The sequence below is a fragment of the Prosopis cineraria genome, unplaced genomic scaffold (assembly GCF_029017545.1).
Source record: "Prosopis cineraria cultivar Desert tree isolate PC_DT_omini unplaced genomic scaffold, ASM2901754v1 PC334, whole genome shotgun sequence".
In the NCBI taxonomy this organism is placed as follows: domain Eukaryota; kingdom Viridiplantae; phylum Streptophyta; class Magnoliopsida; order Fabales; family Fabaceae; genus Prosopis; species Prosopis cineraria.
This window is the reverse complement of record NW_026555661.1, coordinates 25,926-48,942: the sequence shown is the minus strand read 5'-3', so window position 1 is coordinate 48,942 and position 23,017 is coordinate 25,926. Positions and strand designations below refer to the sequence as shown.

Below are 23,017 nucleotides of genomic sequence, written 5' to 3'. Positions count from 1 at the left end.
ATTATTTACGTGGTTACTGTAGCATTAACAGTAGTTATACTGTAAAATTACAAATATATCCTTTGCCCTTATTTTACTTCTCTCTCTTTTCATATTCATTTTAACTGAAGCTGAGCTATAACTTAACAGTGTTACACAATAAAATTACATTTTCATCCCTTTTCCCATCGATCTACATTCCTCCATCCATGTTTTGACTCAATCAGCCATAAAGTTTTAAACAGAGAGGAATTATGAAAAGTTTTATAAAATTTTATACTGTAAAAATACAAATCTATCCTTTGCCCTTATTATACTTTTCTTTCTCTTTTTTCCTATTCACTTTTGCTGAAGCTGAGCTATAACTTAACAGTGGTTACACAATAAAATTACATTTTCATCCTTTTTCCCATCAATCTACATTTCTCTATCCATGTTTTGACTCTATCAGCCATAAAGTTTTACACAGAGGAGGAAATTATGAATTATATATTTTTTGGTAAAGTTTAACATATTATAAACTCTTCAAATCAGTACAACTATATTTATATTTAATAATAAAAATTTTATAATTTTATAAATTGATTACTCAGATATAATGACAATCCAAATTTAATATTAATTTTTTAAAAAATTTGTATAAACTTTTATTCCAATAAACAATAATTTTAAAAATAGTTAAAATTATTTTATAATAAATGGCACGGATCATTTCAAAATAAAATTGAAAGTTAGCCCCATTGACTTATGATCACCGAATACAACTCCACAATTTTTGGGGGGAAAAAAAAGAAAAAGATGAAAATGGGATATTTCCTAGTTATTCATTTATTTGACGAATAAAAAAGTAGTTTCTCGTAGTTATTACACAAGCATGACGTTGGCAACATGTTATTCACGGTACATGGGTACAAGCAAAGGTCGCTCTCTGTATGACGCAAATAACATAAAAAATTGCGAAGACATAAACACTTAAAACCCGAGGATTGGCTAAATATTTGTTCCTTCCCACCTGGCTACAACGTTAAAAAGTCAAAAGAACGAATCATTCTATAAGCAAGCAACACGCTGAACGAATCTTGGAGTTTCAAACCAAAACAAAAAAATAAGATGAGTACGACAACTTCTAGCTTGCTCGTAATCAAAAAGAAATATTCAATTCTGATAATTTACCTATGTTATGGAAAGTTGTTTCGATTTACAGTAGAGATATATCGTCAACAGACTAGTTGTCGGGCTAATTGTATGCCTCTCTTGAAAGGGATTGCTCGAAGGAAAGAGAGCACGTATAACTGATTCTATAATTACAGTTCAGATCTACAGTAAAAAATAGAAACAAAATCAGTTTATAAAATATTTTTTAAATTACAATTTTGAACTGTTTATGTCAAATTTTAACCGTTTAAAGTTATTTATTTAGTTATTATTTGATATTATAATAGTAATTTTATAATATATTAAATCTTAGCCATTTGAGGAAGCTAAGTCCTGGATGAATAAAAAATAAGGGGAAGGAAAGAAGATTCACCAGGAATCTAGGAACTCCATCCTGTATTAGCAGTAAGCAGGTCCTTTCACATATAAACTTTTCCATCACAAAATTCCCTTTTCCTTTCTCTACGATTACTCAGCACACCGAAACGATCTCCTGGATAACAACAGCTCATGTGCTCAGGCTCTCATTTCTTTCTACATCGAATCCAAGCACCAACACCTATAGTCTGATTTGGACATGGCAAAGAGCTCATCTGCTGTAGAGTTCTCAAGTTCCTTGGATTTCCAATAATCAGAATTGCCAGTGACGTTACTTGAAGTAAATGTTCCAAGGTTTTCCTCGGTATGAACTTGGCTTCGGATTCTCTTGTACAGCCTCATCACGGAAACACAGTCTTCATAGGGGTCATGTGTGCCTGTCTGGATGTCATAACTGTGAAGCCAAAAACACAATCATATCCTTAAAAGTTATACAGACAGGAGTTGCATTTAATAACAATTGTTGGCAATACCATGCCAAGTAATGCCTTTGAGTTGCACAGAGCAGGAGAGAAGGATAATGTAGATTTAATTAAAAATTTTCAAAATTAGAAGCAAGTTTAAGACGGGGAAAAGAGAAGTGGAGAGGCAGGGAGTTGACTTGCCCTAAATACGTTCGAGTAAGGTACTTGAGCGAATGGCTGACCAAGTTTGTTTTCATCAACGGACGATACTTTGCAGTGTCCCTGCATGGCAAAATATAAGCATAGCACAAATAAAATTCCAGTCTTTAGATCCAATCTCGGATCATAAATTTGCCAGTGAAAGCCAACTCGTAATCAACCCAGTGAAACACAATATAAAAGGAACACAATCAATTAAATGGAACGAACCAGGAAATTATCCATATTCAAAGAAAGCCACAAACTATGAAAACAAAGTTATTCAGTGAAAGCAGCCAAAGAGGGAATTTTGGTGAAAGAAGATCAAATTTTATTAAATAGAGCTGGGACATATATCAGCATTGAGGCAACAGGCCTGCCTCACTCGGCTCGGTATCTAGTGAAAACTAATTAGATGTATCATCTAATCTAATGACAGAATCCTAAAAGCTAAACCTTATTCAGTCAAATCCCTAAAATAAACAAGGTAACTAGATAATAGAACATATTCACATAATATGCCAAAACATTGAAAGAAAAGTGATAAGCACGTGACTTCCAACAATAAGCATAATCAATGAAATATTAAATGTAGGACCAGGAAAGGAAACGCAGAATTTCAGACCCAAAGGCCTCCGAGGCTAACTCAGATGGCAAGGGTGTGGTTGGATGTGGGTAGAGACCCAAATGCTACCTGAATTAAGTATTCCACAATGCCACCCTATAATAACAGACACGCCAGGTTTTTAGCACAAGATTTAAAAACATTAATTTATAAAGGACTAGAGGAATGTATTATACGGTGAAGGACAAGACAAAGTTGAAAAATAAATCCAATTTCTCCTTACCAGGTACACCGAATGAGGAATTATTGAGTTAATAAACAAGCAGAGCAAGAACAAACACAGCAAACATAACAGAAGCATTTCTGACCATCATGAATTGTATATTGCATGTTAGGAACAGCATGGCATAACCAGCCTAAATTTTGCGGTAGACTATATTATAGGCACCCCAAGTGATAAGCCCAAGTTAAGAGATGCTGTATCAAATGACCCAAAATTTAACACAAAATAGAGATTCTCAGTTCTTACATGGCAGAAGGCTTTGCTTCTCAATAAGAAAATAAAATATATTGAGATGGTACAGACAGAGGCAAGGTACTGTAATGAGGAAAAAAGAGACATGGTTTTCGTGAAAATCTTTAAAACTATATAATCAATAATATATAGCTCAAGAATGTCCCCTCTACCTCAACATATGATCAGGATAATTCAATTTTAGGCAGTCAAAATCATGTTCTAGGTCATGCCCACAAGAAGCTTGGCCTTTCCTCCATCCAATCTAACTTTGCCAATTGATTCTCCATTGTACAGAATTTGCAATACCTTGTCTTGAACTTCCTTAAGTGGCATGGCATCTCTAAGATGCTCTTCTGTCAACCCAGTTATATCATATCTGAAAATTTCAAGCACAGCCAACCCCAACAATAGTACTTTTTATTACTTGTTCACTTTGATAATAATAAGACAAAACACACGGCTCAGAAGTACCTATAGTTAGTAACCGGGATTTGAGGCTGTACATAGGTGTGGAAAATTAAATTCTCATCTTCATCAACCATGCATACTCTAGCACAAAGGTCTAATGATCCATCACTTCCACCACCAACCATTTCACAATCAATGGCAATTGCTCCAGGGCGCCTTCCAGTGTGGTTTTCATGAGGAGAATTTGGACGAAGTATTGGGGATCTTATATAGGCCAATGCCTCTGTTCCCTGCATCATTTCCCAGCAAAATTCAAAACTTCCATAAAAAATCAAATATAGAAGACTAGAAAAACTGATTGAATGCAGTTTCTTCAGTTGACCAGATCAAATATATAGAGGTAAATTATGGCCTACATAAAATATAAAATTAAAAAGGGCATATAACCAACTTACGTAGCCACTAATAAAGTAACCAACTTACCAGAGGAGTTGGTGCAGATAGATAACATGTTTCTTTATGCTCGATAAGAGCTGCGGGGCTATCAAATAATTTTAAGCAAAGTTGACAACCATGTTGAGAGAAAAAATTGGAACAATTTCCTTTCGGCAATGGACCTAATAAATGGAGCCAAGGTCATAAGTGAGCATAAAAAGATGATTGCTGAGTTAATCCAAGCAATATTACCAACATCAGATTGAATATGGAATGATAACCCACCAGTAAGGTGTTCCCTCAGAGATTCAAAAGATTTGCAGTGCTTTTGACAGACCCCACATTTAGGCTGATGGACTGAGTGGTATGAGATCTTCATGTGCTCAATAAGATGTTCCTTTTTCTTGTATTGCCTATAGCATGCTGAGCACTTGTGCCTGTAAAGAGTCAACTACCAGGTATTAAAGCACTAGAAACTCTAAGATATGGCTTAGGTGAGAAGTCCTAAAGAGCACACGCCTTAAGCAACCAAGATGTTAAAGTAAGAAAAAATATACTATATAGGGTTAATGAGCGAATAAGACCCTGAACTCTTGCTCGAAAATTGCCCTGAACCCTGAACTCTTAAAATATGTAAAATAAATCCTAAACTTTTAAATTCATAGCAAAATAACGGTGCCTGACCGCTAACTTTTTTAATACCGTTACTGTCCACGTGGGTACTAAAACAGTCAGGGTTAAATTCGTAGGAAAAAAAACCCTAAATAGTGCCTACGTGAACAATAACGGTGTTAAAAAGTTAGCGGTCAGTGTTTATTCTGCTACGAATTTAAAAGTTCAAGGTTTATTTTACATATTTTAATAGTTCAGGATTCAGGATAATTTTCAAGCAATAGTTCAAAGACCTATTTGCTCATTAACCCTACATAAACCAGAAAAAATAAAGTAATTGGGAATAATATATAACATAAATTCTGAAAAAAAATTGACATAAGAGCCAAAAATAGATAAACATTGTGGTCATGACAGTCTAGGCCATTAACCAAATAACAAAACATCGAATGCACTGCTCAAGCAAAGAGGAAAACAAATGCATATTATTAAAAAAAAAAAAAACTCCGACGAGGTGAGGCTGCAAGTATTGTTGGGCTACATGGTAAAATGTCTATTACGACGACCACAACAAAGTCTTTTCCCAACAAGTAGGGTTCATTACATGCAAGTCTTTTTCCCAACAAGTAGGGTTCATTACATGGATTGCATGAAGCCATGGTCCAACTCTTCTACTACATTGAGTCTATTTTTATAACCGTCCCTTATAAGTTTATTGGTTTGAGTGACAAAATATAAAATATTAACAAGATTTCATTTTATGACTTTCCCTTATTTCCAATACAAATCTGAGCAAGAGAAAATCTATTTGCCGTGGAAATTGCTCATCTAATGAACTCAAACAATCCATAAGAGGTCTTTCTGTAGATGTCCATTGTCCATTTAAGAATAAACTCATTTCCCAGCTCAAACAAACTATAATAGCTGGAATTTTCCTACATTACTTGGCTGGCTAGATTGCAACAGAATTTTCAGAAAGCAAACATGATGATCATCCTGGGAAATAAAATGTAAAAAAGGACATAAAATTGACCTTTTGGCTGGCGTTTCAGGAGGGTCTGCTTGAGTGTCCATCCCGTTCAAAGCAAATGCGTGCAAATAACTCCGACCGAAGTAAACAGACTGTCGAGAAAGTGAAGTATTCTCACTAATCGATGGCTGTACTACAAATAACGGAAGAAAAATAAGCTGAAACGGGAGTGAGTAGACAGGAAAACCAACTGCAACTCTGTGAACCTTAACTTGACCTACCTGATGGGTGAGCAGAGCACAATGATGATGATGATGGAAGAAGACGCACCAGGCTGCATGTTTTGGGTCCAACTTCAAAAGTTAAAAATAAGGGTTTTCTAAGAAAAAATTACCCTGAAATTTTAATTTGAGAATCTTTGATAATTATAAAATTTTAATTTTAGATATATTATGATATCATTACAGTAATTATATTGATTATATTAATACTTGCATGTATTATTAAATTAATTTTTTTTAAAACTTAAAAATTAATTAATATATAATTTAAGAAATCAAATCCATTAAAATTAAATTTAAAGAATAAAATTGATAATTGAAATAAATTTAATAGATAAAAAATTATATTATTTCAAATATTTAAAATAAATCATAAATTAATTAAAAAAATAAATCCACTGTTTGAGAAGCTCATTGTCTCGATGAAAGATGATTATGAATAAAGCCATAAAGGCCACATTTATGGCATTATGTTTCCAATTTATTTAAAAAAAAAAAAGATGATTGTGGGTAGATGATAATTGATGGGGAAGACTTCTATCATTGTTCCTGTTGGCTGTAAAACAGTCACAAATCCACCATTCCACCGAATAATGCCAAACAGCAAACTTTGATAATTCAATGTTGCTAAAATTAGCGTGTCAATAATGTAAGCCATAGAAATGCTGCAAGTTATCTTATTTTTACAATTTTTTACTCATTTTGTTTAAATCGAATTTTATTCCAATAACATAATTACTTATTTTCAAATTAATCACATCTTTTCTATATTTATCTCTATATAATAAAGTATTTTAATTTAAAATAAATATAAAATAATTTATTCAATAAGATACTTTAAAGTAATGATTATACTTTAAAAGATTTAAAAATATTTTATATTTTTAAATATTCAATCCTTAAGAAAATGTACTTCATTTTTTGACTAAGAGAATAAATCATTCCATTCATTTTCCTATTATAACTTATAAAACACCTCTAATTATTTTATGGAAACTAAAAAATATGATTAAATCATTATTTTTATCTGAAAACAAAATAAAGTTTTAATATTATTCATTTTTGAACGAGAAATTTTCAGTCTTGCATTATGTTGAGCCCATTCATTTAAAATTAAAAAAAATTAAGTGACTTTGAGATAACTTAAAGATTTTATAAAAAGAAAATTTATTTTACAGAGATTTTATAAAAAAAAAAAAGACATTCGCCCATTTGTTTTAACTTATTTTATGAAAAATTATTTTTTTAAAAAAAGCTATTTTGCAAAATTTTATGATGCTTGTTTAAATTTTAGAAAATAATCTGAATTTTTTAAAAAATACATTTCTCATTATTTTAATAAGTTATTTTGAATAACTTTTAAAAATAATCTCTACAAAATGAGAAATATGTGATGATATTATAAAATTTTAAAATAATTAAATAATAAATTATTTTATAAAATACAAATTAAAGAAGATATCATAAAATTTTAAAATAATTAATTAATAATAATATTTATGATTGTAATCAAATATAAAATAATGTTTGCTTTTTATTAAATCTTTACAAAATAAATCACATATTATTTTATGTTTGATTATAATAATAAAAATGATTATTACTTAGTTATTTTTTAATTTCATGATATATTTCTTTAATTTTTTATAAAAATTCATCATTTAATTATTTTAAAATTTTTTGATATCTTCATGTAGCACTTTTTAAAATAGAGAAAATGTGGTGTATGAGAGAGATAAAAGTAACTTCTTAAAATAATTTAAAAACTGCTTATTTCAAATTTTAATTATTTTTAAAAATTTATACAAATATCATAAAAAATTATAAAATAATTTTTTAAAAAAGTAATATTTTCATAAAATAAGTTGAAACATATGGGCCAATTTTCTTTCATAATTAATGATTTTAAAATGGAACAATATTAAAAAAAATATAATACACATTAAAATGCCCTATATTAAGGATCAAAAAATTCTTCTAGAAGTACTTTATAATAGGGATAGGAGTATATAATATACAAAAGCCAACATCTTTAATATTTAATTAATTATTTCTTGTTCTGTATTTCCTTTTCCTTTTCATATTTCTTCAATTTTCCACACTTTTCAACAAAATTAAAATAATAAAAATATTTACAGTTTATAAAAAAATAATTTATATTACCATATTCTTTTTTGAATTTATGATAACTTTTGTTTATAACCCAAAAAAAAAATATTCTTAGAACCCACCTCTAAAATGGAACCATTTTTCCTTGTTTTTAATTCTGGTTACTAGTTCCAGTATATTTCTTCACGATTTGTGCTATTTTGATGTTTTAAATTTAACTTAACACCAACGACTTTCTTGAGTTTTACTACTAAATTGTTTCGGCTGTTGAAAGCCAACATCTTAGCCTTCACTCGAGCATGATCAAAGCCATTAAGCGTATCTTAAAAGAGACTTCCTCACCAGCCTCACGACCTCACTCTCAACGACTTAACCAGCCTCCAACTGGACTCTTTCATTTTCCTGTTTCAGTTTAGGCATCTGTAGTTGCTTCTGAGGTTTTAGTTCTCGTATGTTGATGCATTTGTTCTTTGAATTTAATAATGTTGAAAAAAAAAATTCCTGACGATTCTCACAAAAGACACTGATGGTGTTGCCTGCCACGCCCCTGTTTTGGTTATGGGTCTGCCATAACTTGTGTGTGTATTTCCTTTAAAAAAGGATAATGCTGCGAATTGAACTGACTTAAACAACATAGAACTCGACAAGCCCCAACGGTGAGTAAAAGCTGAATGTTAAAAATTCTGTTACAGTAAAATTGAACCGTGCTAAAGAGTCGTATGAATATCTCTCCCTCAGCCAAAAGTCCCCTCACTATTGTGGATTATATCCCAATCATGTAGTCATGAAATATTCATTAGAAGACATTGACTAACTGAATCAGCCACCACGAGCTTCTCTCCTTGTGGCATCATGCAAAAGTTCAACGTCCACTCCTTCCGGAGGTAACTGCACATATCTTACCACCGACCCCCTGATGAAGCAGTTCCTTACAGAAAGCTGCGATCAAACATGATGTTATATGTACACCCAACACAGTCGTATGCATGCCAATCAATGGAATCTGATGCGGAAACATGAAATATTTTCTTAGGAGAATGTAGATAAGGACGGAATAGTTCAAGCTTCCAGATCAAACAAATGTAATCAATCATCCAGATCAAATATCAAATCGAATAACCTCACCAATTATTTGCTCCTATTGTGTCCAGTAAAACACATAATTATTGGTAAATCTCTATTAATAATTCAACCAATTTTTTTCTAGCACTCAACACATGATCATTGAGAGACATGATGTGTAAAAAAAGTTCAATCGTAGAGCAGCAAAGATCAGTTTATCAAAATAAAACACAGACACGCTAAATTGAACATAACTTGCATGAACTTTAGTTATATGCGAATAACCACTTTGACATTCAAAACTTAATAATTAATCTCTCTAAACATTTCAATGCGCAAACACAAACTTACTGCCATTAATAGAACCATTATTTCGCTAAAGAAAAATGTTGGACGGTTTATCTACACCAAACCTATAAAGTATAGTTAGGTTGTCTCAACATAGCCCCAAATCGAAGAGGTTAACTGCATAAAAAATAAAGGGCAATAAAATGAATTGTCAATAACATATCCTGTTTCGTAAGTAATGGACTAATTAGGAATCATCTGCACAAATTTTAAAGGTTCATTATCAAGTTTTAACAATCAAGAAAGTTTAAAGGGGTTCTTAGTTTTTCTCTTTTCTGAGTGAAAACATACTACTCTATTTGTTATAACATAAGCATGATACTGTAGTCCTTTAAAGTCTTAAGTTCAACAAGTAATTAAATAGAACAGAAAGGAAGAAAAATGGCTTAGCAAATGAGAAATGCCTCTAGCACCATTGGATTATTCATAATTTAGGACATGTTTGGTGAAAATGTTTTCTATTTTCACTTCCTAAAATCTAAACTTCAAAAATATGTTTGGTCAAGTATTTTTCTTTTTCAAATTTTATTTTCATTTTTCCAAATAATGGAGGAAAAATAAACATAAAATAACCCATAGAATTCCCAGTGTGGAATAAGAGGCATCATAAATTTGCAACAATCAATGGTAAATCAGAAGCTTTAGTTTATTTGTTTATTCTGACCTCATTTTCTATGAAAAAAGAATTTATTGATGGGAAGTATTACAAGAAAGCACAAAGAAGAACCCAGGCTTGAACTCAAGTGCCCCTCCCAATTGGATACCCCTCAAAAGAAACCATTTGTTAACAACCAGAAAGAAGCCATCGTAAGAATAATTCCCTCCCAAAGAAGTTGCGTAAGGAATTGCTCATTGAACACTAGCACCCCATTTTAACCAAATACACTACAGATCCGCAAAGATTAAAAAATATATTCCAAATATGCCAAGCCATTTCACAATGGAAGTATAAAAGATTATGTGTTTCTGAACTTCTGAAAAATAATACACATAAATTCAGTAATAAAGTTATTTATGGAGGACATTAGACATGGAAAGTCACATGGAGAAATTGGATTCAGGGTAGCAAATTAAGTTATGGACATTAGACAAAGAAAGCTGACTTTTAACCTATAAATCATGGATACACTAAAATGGACGCCGTGTCCGTGTAGGATACGTATCCGACACGAACACACGTCCTGGACACGGATGTGGCGTGTCCTCTTTTTTTTTTTTTGTGAAACAGGCGGACATAGGCTGCTGCCGACGGACACAAGCAAGTCGTGAAATACAGCGTTTTGGGCGTTTTTTTCCCCTTAGCACAAATGCTCTACTTCATGAGACGTTGACTGATCCCTCTCACTCCCACGTCCCTCGCCTAACTCACATTGCTTTGCCTTTTACCCAATGATCTTGCATTGTTGCCCACTGCCGTCCTTCCTTCCTCCGCTATCAAGCTTGAGCAAGGTAATATTCTCCTCCATCGCTCCATCTCTTCGAGCCACTGTCGCTTTGTCACTCTCTATGTCCGCCTCTTTGGTCACTATTTCGGTGCCTTCCTTAGTCATTGCATTGGATTCTATCTTCCCTCCTCAGTCACGACTTAGCGAGGTAATACTCTCGAGCTTGGTTGTTGTTCTTTGTTATTATGTGGACAGAGCTGATTGGAGAGCTAATAAAAAAGAGTTTGGTTTCCCCTTTCATCCATTGACTTTAATTTTGCCCTCTATCATGATACTATTTCAAAAAAGTTTGGTTTTCTTATGTTGTACGCATTTTGTAGTTTTTGCTCCAATTTCCCTCTCTTCTATTTCTTGTTTGCTAGTACATTGGTTGATGGATACTGAATAGTCTTTGTAGTTACAATTATGGCAAAGCTTGAATTTAGATAATTTTTATTTGTTTGTTTTAAATTTTTGTTAGCTCTCCTCAGATTAAAGTATGCAGAAAATTGTTTATAATTTTTCATTCTTTATTAATTTAAGTTGATCATTATTTTTTGCCACTTGATAGTACTTAATTATTTAAGTATTTGTACATGTGTATCTAAATATTTAATATTTAATTATTTCTATAGCTGTACCCGTATCCTAAAATTTTTAAAAATTGCCGTATCCATGTATCATGCCGTATCATATCCAATACCCATACCCGTATCAATGTTTCATAGCTTTTAACATAAACTTTCCAAAAATCCAGCTTAAAGTCAATCCCTTTCACTTTCCATGTCTAATGTCCTCCACATCTTCATTTGCTACCAGCACTCCAACAGCATCCAAGATTTGCCTTCTTGCCACAAAAGCACTTTGCTTTACAGAGATATTACCTCTAAGAACCTACCCTAATCTCAAAAAAAGACCTTAGTAATGTCTGTAAAACACTCAATCCCAGGTTTATAGGTCCAAATCCATGCACCTTAATAGGTCAATCCTCCTTATTGACAAGAGTGATGAAAGTAGAATTTATTCTAGTAGTCAACCTTCCACTATAGAAATTAGAAACTCAATAAAAACCTTCATCAGGACATCCATCCTTCATAAAAACCAACAAGCCCGGAAGAAGGCCATATTGAATCTTTCTGGACTAGGAGACTTACCTTATGTTATGAGAAATAAAGAGGAGTATTATTCATTCATTAGACACCTTATACAATACCATATCTCCCTATTTATGAGAGTCATGTAACTAATCTCAGCTTCCCAACTAACTCTTAATCCCACATGACGCCTTATCAATCTTCCAAATCCCACTCCTAACCTCCTCCTCATAAGATCTCTTTCCAAGCAACTGTAAAACCCACTATAGAAGGCCAACATAACCCTCAAGAAAAGGCCTCTCTCTGACCTCTTTAGTATAAGGCTCTTCATAAAATCAAGAGATTCCATGCTTATTGAGACATTATGCCTAACAATTCCCGCTCTATCTGTCTCATACTTCTCCAAACTTCTTCCTCCTCAAAAAGGCCTCCCTAGCCAAGCAATTGTAGAGACTATAGTAGATGACCAATCTAACCCCACAAGCATAAACCTCTTTAAAATCAAGTGACTTCCACTGCTGTTGAGACTTTACCCCTAAAAATTCTCACTCCATCTACCTCATACTTCTGCCACTGTCATTGAAACCTTGTCTATACCTTGAAGGAAGTCCCTCCTTTCAATCCTAGTGTCTCCCCTCCCTATCCCAAATTCTAAATTTCTACTTCACAAACTTCAGCTTCTTTAAAAACTTATACCCTCAGACTGGTGAATGACAAGCCCAGAGATACAATGATTATAGCCAATAACTTTGCCAGGTATTCTTAACATCCACAAAAGCATAATTGCAAGAACTACATCCCTAAGCTAAAGAATGATAAATGCAGCCACTGTGGCAAAGAATAATTGATTTTGGAGTTATCAGCCTTATCTGTAAGGCAACCCATGGGAACTTTAAGTAATAATGATCTCAATGTCATCCTCTTCATCTTCTCATAAGGAGGCAAGTGATAAGTGATAACTGATAAGTGATAAGAGGACCACTCTTTAGTACGATAGATTCCAGTGAATGAGTAGAAAATCAAATTCTCATTCAGAAATAGTAGAGCCCAGAGACAGGGAAAGGCATACAACTGAGCAATTGAACCAACATTGGAACTTACTAGTGAAAATACGATTCACAGCACTGAAACTAACCAGGAAACTAACCAGGAAGATATGCTACTCCACTGATACATTAATCCATAGCAGGGTATACATCAGAAACATGACATAGAGTTGCCCACCTTTTATTACATGTCAATTGCAGTTCAAGATTATTTAACTCTCTTGAAATATTATTTTGATCAAAGGGAAGCGTGCAAATTGATTGGCTAAATCAGCTCATGTAAACTTTTGGTCGTTCATAAACCTCCTATTGAATGTCAGGTTTACGCATCCTATTGAATCCTAAAGCACCATAAGAAACTTCAACACTGTTCATCCACCCAAAAACCTAGTATTAGTCTACAACGGCATTAGCCACCAACACAGGAAAGAGCGAGAAGTAAATCTTAACAAATAAAAACCTTGTAACAGAATTCAAATGTCCGAGAAGACTCCGAAGTTTTGAACCATAAAAATGAATACAACTGTACAGGGCAAAAAAAAGAAAGAAAGAAAGGAATGGCAAAGCATAAATTGACAGCAAATACTTCTTTCTATCTTGATAAAAAAGATTGAACTTAAAAACCTAAAACAGAAAGGCATACCATGTGAGGGTATTTGTCTTGGTCAACGACGCGAGTGTTCTCGAGCTTGATGTTAAGGTATTGGTCCACTGAGTGCAATGTTCCTCTAATAGCCAAATCGTTCTTGAGCTCCACCGTTACTTCTCTGCCCACCAAGTCCTTGAAATAGGAGAAGAACAACTAGACCAAAGCAACGCCTATCACAATCAGAAAGGATGAAGGAATCCCAGAAAAATACAGCACGGAGAAAATTTTAGGGAGGGGGACAGGGGAAAACCTAGTTAATCTATAAATTCAGAGTGAAAATTACCATTTTTCGAGAGCTGTAAAACGACGCAGAACAGGGGAACGCGAAGAGGAGAGGGTGAGTTGTTTCTCCACGGATTGAGGGCAAGGCGCTACTTATGACCAGCGAGCGTGACTTGACTCCACTGTACGTCTCTAGTCTCTACGGCATACAGCCCTGCATAGTGCATACCTATTCGTAATTCGTTGTCGACTAGATTGCCCTCGAAGTCATATTATTCGGGTATTCGCAATTCTCAATGCTAGCGAAGGAACGATGTTTTTTTTTTTTTTTCTTTTAATGAAAACTAAAATGCATTACTAAACAACAAAATACAAGCAACAAAAAAAAAAAAAACCAAGGGCAAGACAAATTTATCCATTTTTATCATCTTCACTCCAAAATTCAGATACGAATGATGATTAAGGAGGCAAAAGTTAATATTTGAAGAGCAAAATAAATTTGTTTGGAAATCAACAATCCTATTACAACCTTTATGCATGTGATTAAATTCAATTTGATTCTTCATGAAGAGGGACCTACCTTGAGCAACAATATCCTTAAAGGGATAGATGTGAAAGAGTGAATTTAAGAATGTAAGAATGACAAATAATTTTTTTAAAATAAAAATAATAATAATTTGATATCACAGCAAGGTTTTAAGGAATTTTTTTATATTAAATTTTTAAATAAAATTATTTTAGCATCCATTTGTAACTAATTTTTTTTTCAAACAAGGAAAGGCAAAACACAAATAAAACAAAGCAACAAACTAAAAGCTAAGGAGGTCTAAGATACTCCAAAAAACTGGGCACACCCAATGCAAGATGGTAAATTCCAAGACAGTGGTCCGATTTGAGAAAAAAAAAAAGGAAGGTTGATGACCTTAGCATTATGGAACTTCCACGAGTGCTTGTCGTTGACCAACACTCAATCCAACCTACTCTCACAATTCTTCCTGCGCCGAGCATAGAAAGGACCCAAACAGCCAAAGTTAGTCAAATTAAACTCATTAACCCAATTTCTAAAATCACTGTCTATGGAGTTGCTAGAACTATGAGAAGACTAGTACTCATGAGCATAAAAGGTACTGTGGACAATGGCGGAGCCACGTACATTTGCCACACACCCTCACATGGAGAAAATTATATATATAGTATGAAAAATTTACAACCTTACACCCTATATTTTTAACTTTTTAAACTCTCCAAACTCAATGAAAAATATTTGGGAATTTAAATTTAAACTCCATATCAACCTTCTCAACATATTTTTGATAAAAAAATCTTAATATATTTTGCTCAAGTAAAAATATGAATAATTTTACTTATAGCATTATATTTTTACCTAATGTAATTAATTTTAAAAAATTAAAATATTATTTTTTAATTATTTATTTTTAATTTGTATTGTTCTGCATCTCTGACTCAAGGACTTAGCTCCGCCGTTGACTGTGGAACAACCCCACCTCCCCCAACAAAAAGAAATGCAGCAAGGGCCATTAATGGAAAGGCCAAGTCTTTTCAGCTCTTGCTAAACCACTCAACGATTAGCAAGTAGCCAGCTTGCATGAATAGCGGGAATGAAGTAACTCTCTATACCCAAGACAAGTCAGAGATGTATGAACTGATGATGATTCTCAATGACTTCAAGATTCCAAGCTTCCTTGTTCCAAAGCACCAACAACCCTCCCACTGAACCCCCTTGCGTCAACCACATGAAACTTATTAAAACCCATCGATATAGCCAATGTGATAGCTTTTGGTCCATTGACACGTGTTTTTAAGATAGCAACAAAATTCAGCTCATGCTTTCTGGTGAGTTCTCGGAGAAGATTAGGTAAGGATCGAACCATAGTGCCTCTCGTGTTCCGGAAGAGCAAATTCATTAACACAATGTTGGGAATTGGTGGGTTATAAGGCCCTTAACCTTCTCGTTCCCTATCCTTCTACACATCTTGGTTTGCTACCGAGTCATCAAGGCCCATTGTCATATTTTGGTCTTCCAACAATAAATGACAATTTTACATATTAATTTTTTATTTATTATTATATTGTTGTGAGTATAAAAAAAAAATAAACATTTAAATAAAACTTGTAAATCATCTATTTTCAACAAAAAGTAATTTAATAATTTATATAAATTTATTAATGGCAGAAAAATTTTTAAAAATTTTGAAGAAATTATGACATTTTAAAAGATTAAATTATTATTTATACATTTCAAAAAGATTTTATCATCATTTTTTTAAATTATTCTCATTTAATTATTAAACATGTCAAGTAATTAATATACTTTACACATTAGATTAACTTGAGAGTTATTTTGTATTTTAAAACTTAAAGAATTAGCATAACAATTTAAAAAAATGTGAGTAATTAAATTAATAAAAATTAAATTTAAGAGACTAAATGCAATAATGAGTTTAATTTAAGAAACTAAAAATTTCTTTACCCCAGTTGTACAAATGAAGACCACAGGTTTTTTCCATCCCTTTCCCAAAAATACGAAAAAATGGAGGAAGCAAGTGTTCAGGAATTTGCCAGTGGATCATAGCAATTAGGTTTGAAAATTGAAAGTTTGACACCCATTCATGAGAGAAAATTGCAAAAAATGATTTTTTTTTAGCAACTTTTCCTCCTAATTTTCTTTCCCGTTTATTTTCTTCTCACTTTTATCTACATCTAAACCAAACATTAGCAAAAATGTCACCATGTAATCAGTCAGCAATCAATTTAATCTATATCCTTTCTCCAGCATCCATGTGCACGTGTCCGTAATTCCGGATACTTCTTGTTAACCAACGCCTCATAAAATTTAAAAAAGTGCTTTATAAGATATTTTTTAAAAAGACAAGCAAGAAAAACTTGGTTGAACAAACATTGACGACCCAGAGGAAAAGACACAAAGATATAACAGTAATCTAATAACAGAGTTGGCCCCAATAAAAGAAAATAATAACAGACAAATGTTAAGAGTAGAAAGAAAACTACATATTACAAATGAAACATGCCAACCGAAGCACCAAAACAAGCTACATTTACATCTAGACATTAAAAAGCAAAGGGGAAAAAAATAGACCCAGAAAAAAAAATTAAAAATTGCCCCTAATCCTATTATCATATCTCTCTCTCGTTCTCTCTCTTTTATAGGAGGAGAGGGTATACAGATATATATTTAGTGTTCACAGCCCTACTATAGTCTTTGCTTCACCCGTCGACCATTTATGTCACTGCCATCAAGAATTCCTCCACTCCTATGCTTGCACATGAAGTCTGAATGCTCAGTAAATCTAGCCACGTACTCCAATAGCTCGGTCAGAACAGATGGGCAACTTTCCTTCAAGTACTCAAAGCCGTCAGTTTGCATCACAGCTGCGAAACAACAAATGAATATGCTTTAGTTCATTAATCATTAATATGAGGAATGAAGTCACATGAACATATTACTGCAACAATAAACTTGGACTATATCAATCTTATAAACAAAAATCATTGTTGTAATGAATTTAGCAACCAAAACTCCTTTGTGGTTAAGGTGTGAATCGCGTTTATTGTCCAAATGACTGTCGCTGCCGAGGCTATATACAGTTGCGGCCAGATAGGCTACCAAATCAACTCGTGAGTCATGAAGATCACTCAATTATCCTCTCTTGTACCTCCTTAAATAAAACCTTCAAATGTCAAGATTCACATCCCCTGCCACTTCTCTTTGGAGTTAGCAAAATATAAATATTCAGGGGAATTAAAAAGCACCTCTGAGATTTTCAGGCATTGCAATGAATTTGAGACAGACTGCTTTCAGCTGGAAACAATGGTGATGCTCTGCCAAAGCTAGAGTTGTAGCCACAGTGTTTATTGCAACATCTTCACACAGGCTAGCTTCACACATCAGCCTAAGCCTCTCTAAACCATACCGATCAGCGGCTGCAAGCAGATGCTGAGACATCAATGTAGTTGCCCATTTTGAGTTCATGCCAGTAAGCTCTTGCAGGTCAGGCAGCGAGTCCCAGTATATGAAATGAAGTAATGCCTACAAAGGAGTAACATGATAGGATGCAACAGACTAGTTATTTCCACAAAAACTTTCTCCAATTAAATTGCCAAAGCTGATAAATGGCAGTCTTCATTATACAAAAAACTCATGTCATAATTGTACAGATACTGCATCTCTAAGAAAGCATCACTGAAAAACCAAAAACAAAAAACAATGCAAAGCAAAGCAAAACAGTCAAAAACTTGAGCTTGAAAGGGTGCATATCTGCTATGCAATAAAAAATTCAATTCAAAATGTTCACATAAATTCCCGTAATGCATTAAAAATAGCACAAATAGAATGCTTCGTTCTCAGACAAAAATATTAGAATGAAACGCCACTGAAAAACAAAAACGCTCACTTGTTATTTGTTTTCTTTGCATATTTAAGCTGGTCAGTACTGACTAATTCGCCCGAAACATCCTATCATATTTATAGACCTCAACTTAAAAAACAAATTGGCATCACTAAGCACCTAGGAAATGGAATTAATTAACTTCCATGAATTCATAACACCAAATCAAATAACTTCTTCCCATGATTAAAGAGCCTGATGATAAATAAGAGGTGCCCTTACAGAACCTCACTTCATGCTTTCTGCTGATAAAGCAAATAAAATGGCCTTACCGAGCATTATAAGTCTTTAATCGTATTGTGCAAACAATTAATCAGCCAGCCGCTACTTTTCTCCAATAAGACCCTCATATAGTTTAATTTCCTCCCATTAAATACAGTATCATACGGCTACAAAGATGGGTCAGCTAGAAAAACTTATCGAAATAGAACCAATGCACTAAGTAACTAAGCATTAGAATCCTATATCTATGCTCAACTAGCATCATATTCATAACTGATCAAAGTAATATTTTTCTAATCATTTTGTTAAAGAGGCTCGTATGCTCTTGGTGGGTCTGCAATGCAATCTTATAAAATACAACACAATATTGTTTAGTATGAATAAAGGATGTGCCAAAAGTGAAGAAAATAAATGGAAACAGAACTTTGAGCATCAAAATGTCACCCCAAGTGTTCATTATTTTCTGAAGAAAAGTATGTTAATATGAAATCTGTGTTCATTTTTCAAAAGATAAAAGCTCATCAAAGAAAAACGTTCATCAAGAAAAATACAAGCACATCTCCACAAGAATAATAAATAAGGAAATTACATAAATATAAAAAGGAAGCACAAAACCATGGAGCCTATCAACAAAAGTAGCAGGAAAAAAATTACAAATCCCATATTAAGGCAAGCACAAACTGCACTTGTAAGATGTAAATAATTACCCTATTGCAATACCTATAGTAGAAAGTCAGTTTTTCCTCTCAAGTAATTTCATAATATAGAAGTAATGTTACATCTATCAGAGTGAAGTATGCTGAATCTAACCCATGACCCACAAAGTCAAGCAATATGCTCAAGTAATGTTACATCTATAATGTCAAAACAGAGAATTAGGGGCTGTTTGGAGTTGTTTTTATTTTATTATTATGAGAACTAGTGTTCTGTAAAACATGTTCTAAGAACAAAAAAAAATAATAAAAATAGGTGTTTTTTTTATTTTCTCTTGTTTTCCAGAACAATAATCACAGAACACTTAAAAGTTATTTTCATTTTTCTGTTCTCTAGAACAATATTTTGTTTTTTTGTTCTCCAAAACACTTTTTGAAAACATGTTACCAAATGGATTTTTTTGTTCTTTTGTTCTGGAGAACAGAAAACTGTTCCCAGAACAGGTTTCCAAAGAGGCCCTTAATTTCCACTAAAACTAAAACAAGTACCTCTAGCAGCATTAGACCACTTCATCTCGATATAAGATGACTCTATCTCATTCTGCTTAAAATAGAACACTTAACTAATTTTAGATCCACACGAACACAAAAAATAATTAAAAATAAGTAATCATTAATTAAAATAACGCAGATAAAATAACCAAACAATAACTTAAAACGTCAATAAGTTCTAAACAAAAGGAAACGCACAAGAGCATTTCATCAAACCTTGAAAACTGGAGCCTCCATGTCTTCAACTTTTATACACTGAGTATTTTGATCTTTCATAGGACCAAAAAGCTGGGCTCTGAATACAGGTGACCGAGCTGCTAGTACCAATTTATGAGCAGCAAAAACTTCTCCATTAACTTCAAAACTCACATCACTTCCTTTTCCATGTTCTAGTAGCTGCCCAAATTGCTGTCCAATGTTAGAAGGTGGTATTTCTATGGAGTAGATCTTCGGACCCTCCGTGTGTGACCTCACTACACCAACACTACAGTTAACACAGAGGCAATCATCTTTAAGGTAGTCTGACGTCTCAAGAGCTGTTCTCTTAAAAAACCGCTTGTACCCCCTGAATCACCCAATATCAATAAATTAATATTTACCAACTATTATCTTCCCATAAACTCTCTCTCTCTCTCTCTCTCACAGACACACACATCATCGAGTATTTAGTCAAGTTGAATCAAAATCCAATCATTGACGTATCCTCTCAAATATCCACAAACACATTCGGGAAAGGAAGAGAAATAGTGCAAGCAAGATATTTCAATTCAAAAAATCTGGAGTATAAAAATTTTTCTTCCCACATGAACCGAGGGAAGCAGACTAAAAGCAAACCAACTTACACTTAATCTGGAGGCTTTAAACTAAGTTTCGTCTTAATGGCACATGTGAGAAAACAAAGAGGGGTCTTTCTAAAGTAAAAGACACTTCTCAAACCACATTAAACCCCCTCCCTGCTCTTTCCCAACAATAATAACAGGAAGCCTACAACGCAGTGAAATTATTATCGCTTTTATCGCTGATTTACAGCATTCCAGAAACACAACTACACTTGTCTAGAGTATGGGATAAAACGAGATATCTCCCCTCGGACTTTGCATTATCCCAAAAGTCCTGGTCCATTATCCACGTAACACAACAGAATCATACAGATACTCCATTCTGGATATAAAGTTTTTCATATCAAAAGTTAATTGATGACAAAAACTGAATAGTAACAGCTGCATTCGGGAGGTGAAAGGCGCATGGATAACTCGCATGGGCTTTAAAACGCATTTCCCTTGACACCTAATTATTTATTTCTATAAGTAACCTTGGTTCATGCTTTACAGTCATGGTATGAAGCGAAGAATTCAAAGTATTATCAGTTTAAATGGTATCACGATCTTTTTTTTCCCCTTGTTGGTTTGTTGAGAGGTTGGGGGGAAACACACCGCCGGGGGATTCCCACTGACATGCTCAGCTTAGTGCCAGTACCTGCTTCATATTAAAGAGACTAAACGTTCACTGTTTAAGATTTTCAACATCATCACTCCAACGGCTCTTCAATTTTCTCTTATAAACAACGCATTCCACAGTCAGAGACAGATCAGAACTCAGTTAATTACTCTCCATGCAGATCAAGAACTTGGCCTATATATAGATATATACTATCTATTGATGGCCTAAATCAAGAAAAGGGGGAACGGTCAAAAATAAAAATCAAGAAATGGGGAAGGGCAGGAGAAAAAAGGAGAACTCACAGGAAGCCAACTTACCACATGCTACCACGGTATTTTAAGGTGTAAGGCCCACTTTCGAGCGTTCTCTCAAAATGACTATGTACCTTATGCCTCTCTTTCCCGCTCTGATCTAAAAGGGTCAACTCAAAAAGAGCCCTAACGTCTGTACCTTCACTAGCAAGCGCGATAAACAGCGATACATAGGTAGCATTGTCTTCCACGCTCTTCCCATCCGGATAAAAGTAGATCGCCCACTCATACCCACCGACCGAAAACGTGTCAGATGCTATGTATTTCCCAATCCCAATTCCTTTTGACAACGAATAGCCCGTGATCTTAAACTGATGAGAACCCCTTACAGTCTCGGTGATCGACGTCGATGAGGTCGTTGCAGGTGGCGAAGACGGAGATGGGGATGATGAATTGGAGGATGGCTTCGAGGTTTCTCGGAGAACCTTACCCATGCGCAAGCCACGATAATTGAAACAACAATGTTTTAATTTCCGAAGGAAAATTCCAGATAAGAAACCCGATCAGAGGTTACGAAAATTAGAGAGGAATTGTGGTCACGATCTAGGATTTATACGCAAAATCGGGTGAGAACTGAACACGAGGACTTAGAAGCTAGAATTGGGGTCAACTTTTTGAGCAACAGACAAGAAAAGTGAGAGCTTCACGAGAAAATCTGGGGTTCCTTTAAGGAAGCTTGAGAATGATAGCGATCAAATTCTAGGGTTTCGAATCAGATCGGAAGGAAGGAAAGATAAAGAACGGAGGTGAGTTGACAGGAGACGACTTTAAATGGGGCTTAAATAACTTTTTTGGGACGAAGGAATTATTGGCGTGCGGGGTTGCCGATGTATCTGCCATTCAAGACACGTGTCAATTTAAGCTATGCTCAAAATTACGTTACTGAAACAGTAACTTCATGAAAAAAAAAGAAGAAGAAGAAGAAATGAGAAAAACGGCAACTTCATGTCAGCTTTGGCTGCCCTCCGACTTAAAAAATGCAGGGATTTAGTTAACGTTTTGAAATCCAAACCGGAGAGAATAATGGATTGTAATTCTTATACTTCAATCAGTTATATTAATATTTGAATCAGTTTCATAAAGATTAAATAAAATAATATTTATATATATAAATATATAAATAAAATATTAATTTATAAAAAATATAATATATCAAGCAACATCAAAGATTTAGATTTGATGGTACTTAATACAAACACTAACTACCTGAATTATCTAAACTACTAAAAATAATCATGAGCTAGTGAGGCCCAAAAAGCAATGTCTCTCTTAAATTAATTAAATTTGAACAATGCCAATTATAAACATTCATTAATTAGAGAGAGCTAATGAAAAGTATTTTTTATACCGGTGGCATTCTATTTATATCCTTTCTAGCATCTAAAATTCATGAAAAAACATTTATTTGTATCATGATATTCTCCACAAATATTCTAATGAGTTATAAATTACAGATTGAGAAGAAGTTCAATTTTTGTGATAATTTTCTTTAGCGACAATTATGACAATCATTGAAGTATAAGTTCATATTGACAACACTAAAAGAGGAGCTTTTA

General features: G+C 33.6%; 3 protein-coding genes across 3 annotated transcripts; all 3 read right to left on the bottom strand.

The window, feature by feature from the left end:
• Positions 1-1,158: 1,158 nt before the first annotated feature.
• Positions 1,159-5,966, bottom strand: LOC129296458 (uncharacterized). The gene is given in 10 exon segments (XM_054935055.1): positions 1,159-1,296; positions 1,508-1,906; positions 2,118-2,198; positions 3,367-3,430; positions 3,433-3,572; positions 3,668-3,894; positions 4,088-4,221; positions 4,325-4,476; positions 5,685-5,814; positions 5,903-5,966. Coding segments are annotated over 8 exon segments (1,077 nt in total). The 5' UTR covers positions 5,726-5,814; positions 5,903-5,966; the 3' UTR covers positions 1,159-1,296; positions 1,508-1,668.
• A 2,669-nt stretch (positions 5,967-8,635) lies between these two features.
• LOC129296456 (sm-like protein LSM2) lies at positions 8,636-14,087 on the bottom strand. Its single transcript, XM_054935054.1, has 3 exons — positions 13,918-14,087; positions 13,629-13,787; positions 8,636-8,950 (listed from the first exon to the last, which is right to left on the bottom strand). Exons 1-3 carry the CDS (start codon positions 13,918-13,920, stop codon positions 8,831-8,833), a joined length of 282 nt encoding a protein of 93 aa, XP_054791029.1. The 5' UTR covers positions 13,921-14,087; the 3' UTR covers positions 8,636-8,830.
• Positions 14,088-16,806: 2,719 nt separating this feature from the next.
• LOC129296454 (BTB/POZ and MATH domain-containing protein 2-like) lies at positions 16,807-22,224 on the bottom strand. Its single transcript, XM_054935053.1, has 4 exons — positions 21,468-22,224; positions 19,927-20,275; positions 17,649-17,925; positions 16,807-17,267 (listed from the first exon to the last, which is right to left on the bottom strand). Exons 1-4 carry the CDS (start codon positions 21,893-21,895, stop codon positions 17,089-17,091), a joined length of 1,233 nt encoding a protein of 410 aa, XP_054791028.1. The 5' UTR covers positions 21,896-22,224; the 3' UTR covers positions 16,807-17,088.
• Between the last annotated feature and the right edge of the window lie 793 nt (positions 22,225-23,017).

Excerpts from the sequence above, each read along its gene's own strand:
- LOC129296456 (XM_054935054.1), bottom strand. Across the intron at positions 8,951-13,628 it reads AAGACAAATACCCTCACATG|CTTTCTGTAAGGAACTGCTT; the intron begins GTATGCCTTTCT and ends GTTTGATCGCAG.
- LOC129296454 (XM_054935053.1), bottom strand. The coding sequence starts at position 21,895 with ATGGGTAAGGTTCTCCGAGAAACCTCGAAGCCATCCTCCAATTCATCA. Across the intron at positions 20,276-21,467 it reads AAATACCGTGGTAGCATGTG|GGGGTACAAGCGGTTTTTTA; the intron begins GTAAGTTGGCTT and ends TGGGTGATTCAG. Across the intron at positions 17,926-19,926 it reads TGGAGGCTCCAGTTTTCAAG|GCATTACTTCATTTCATATA; the intron begins GTTTGATGAAAT and ends ACTCCTTTGTAG.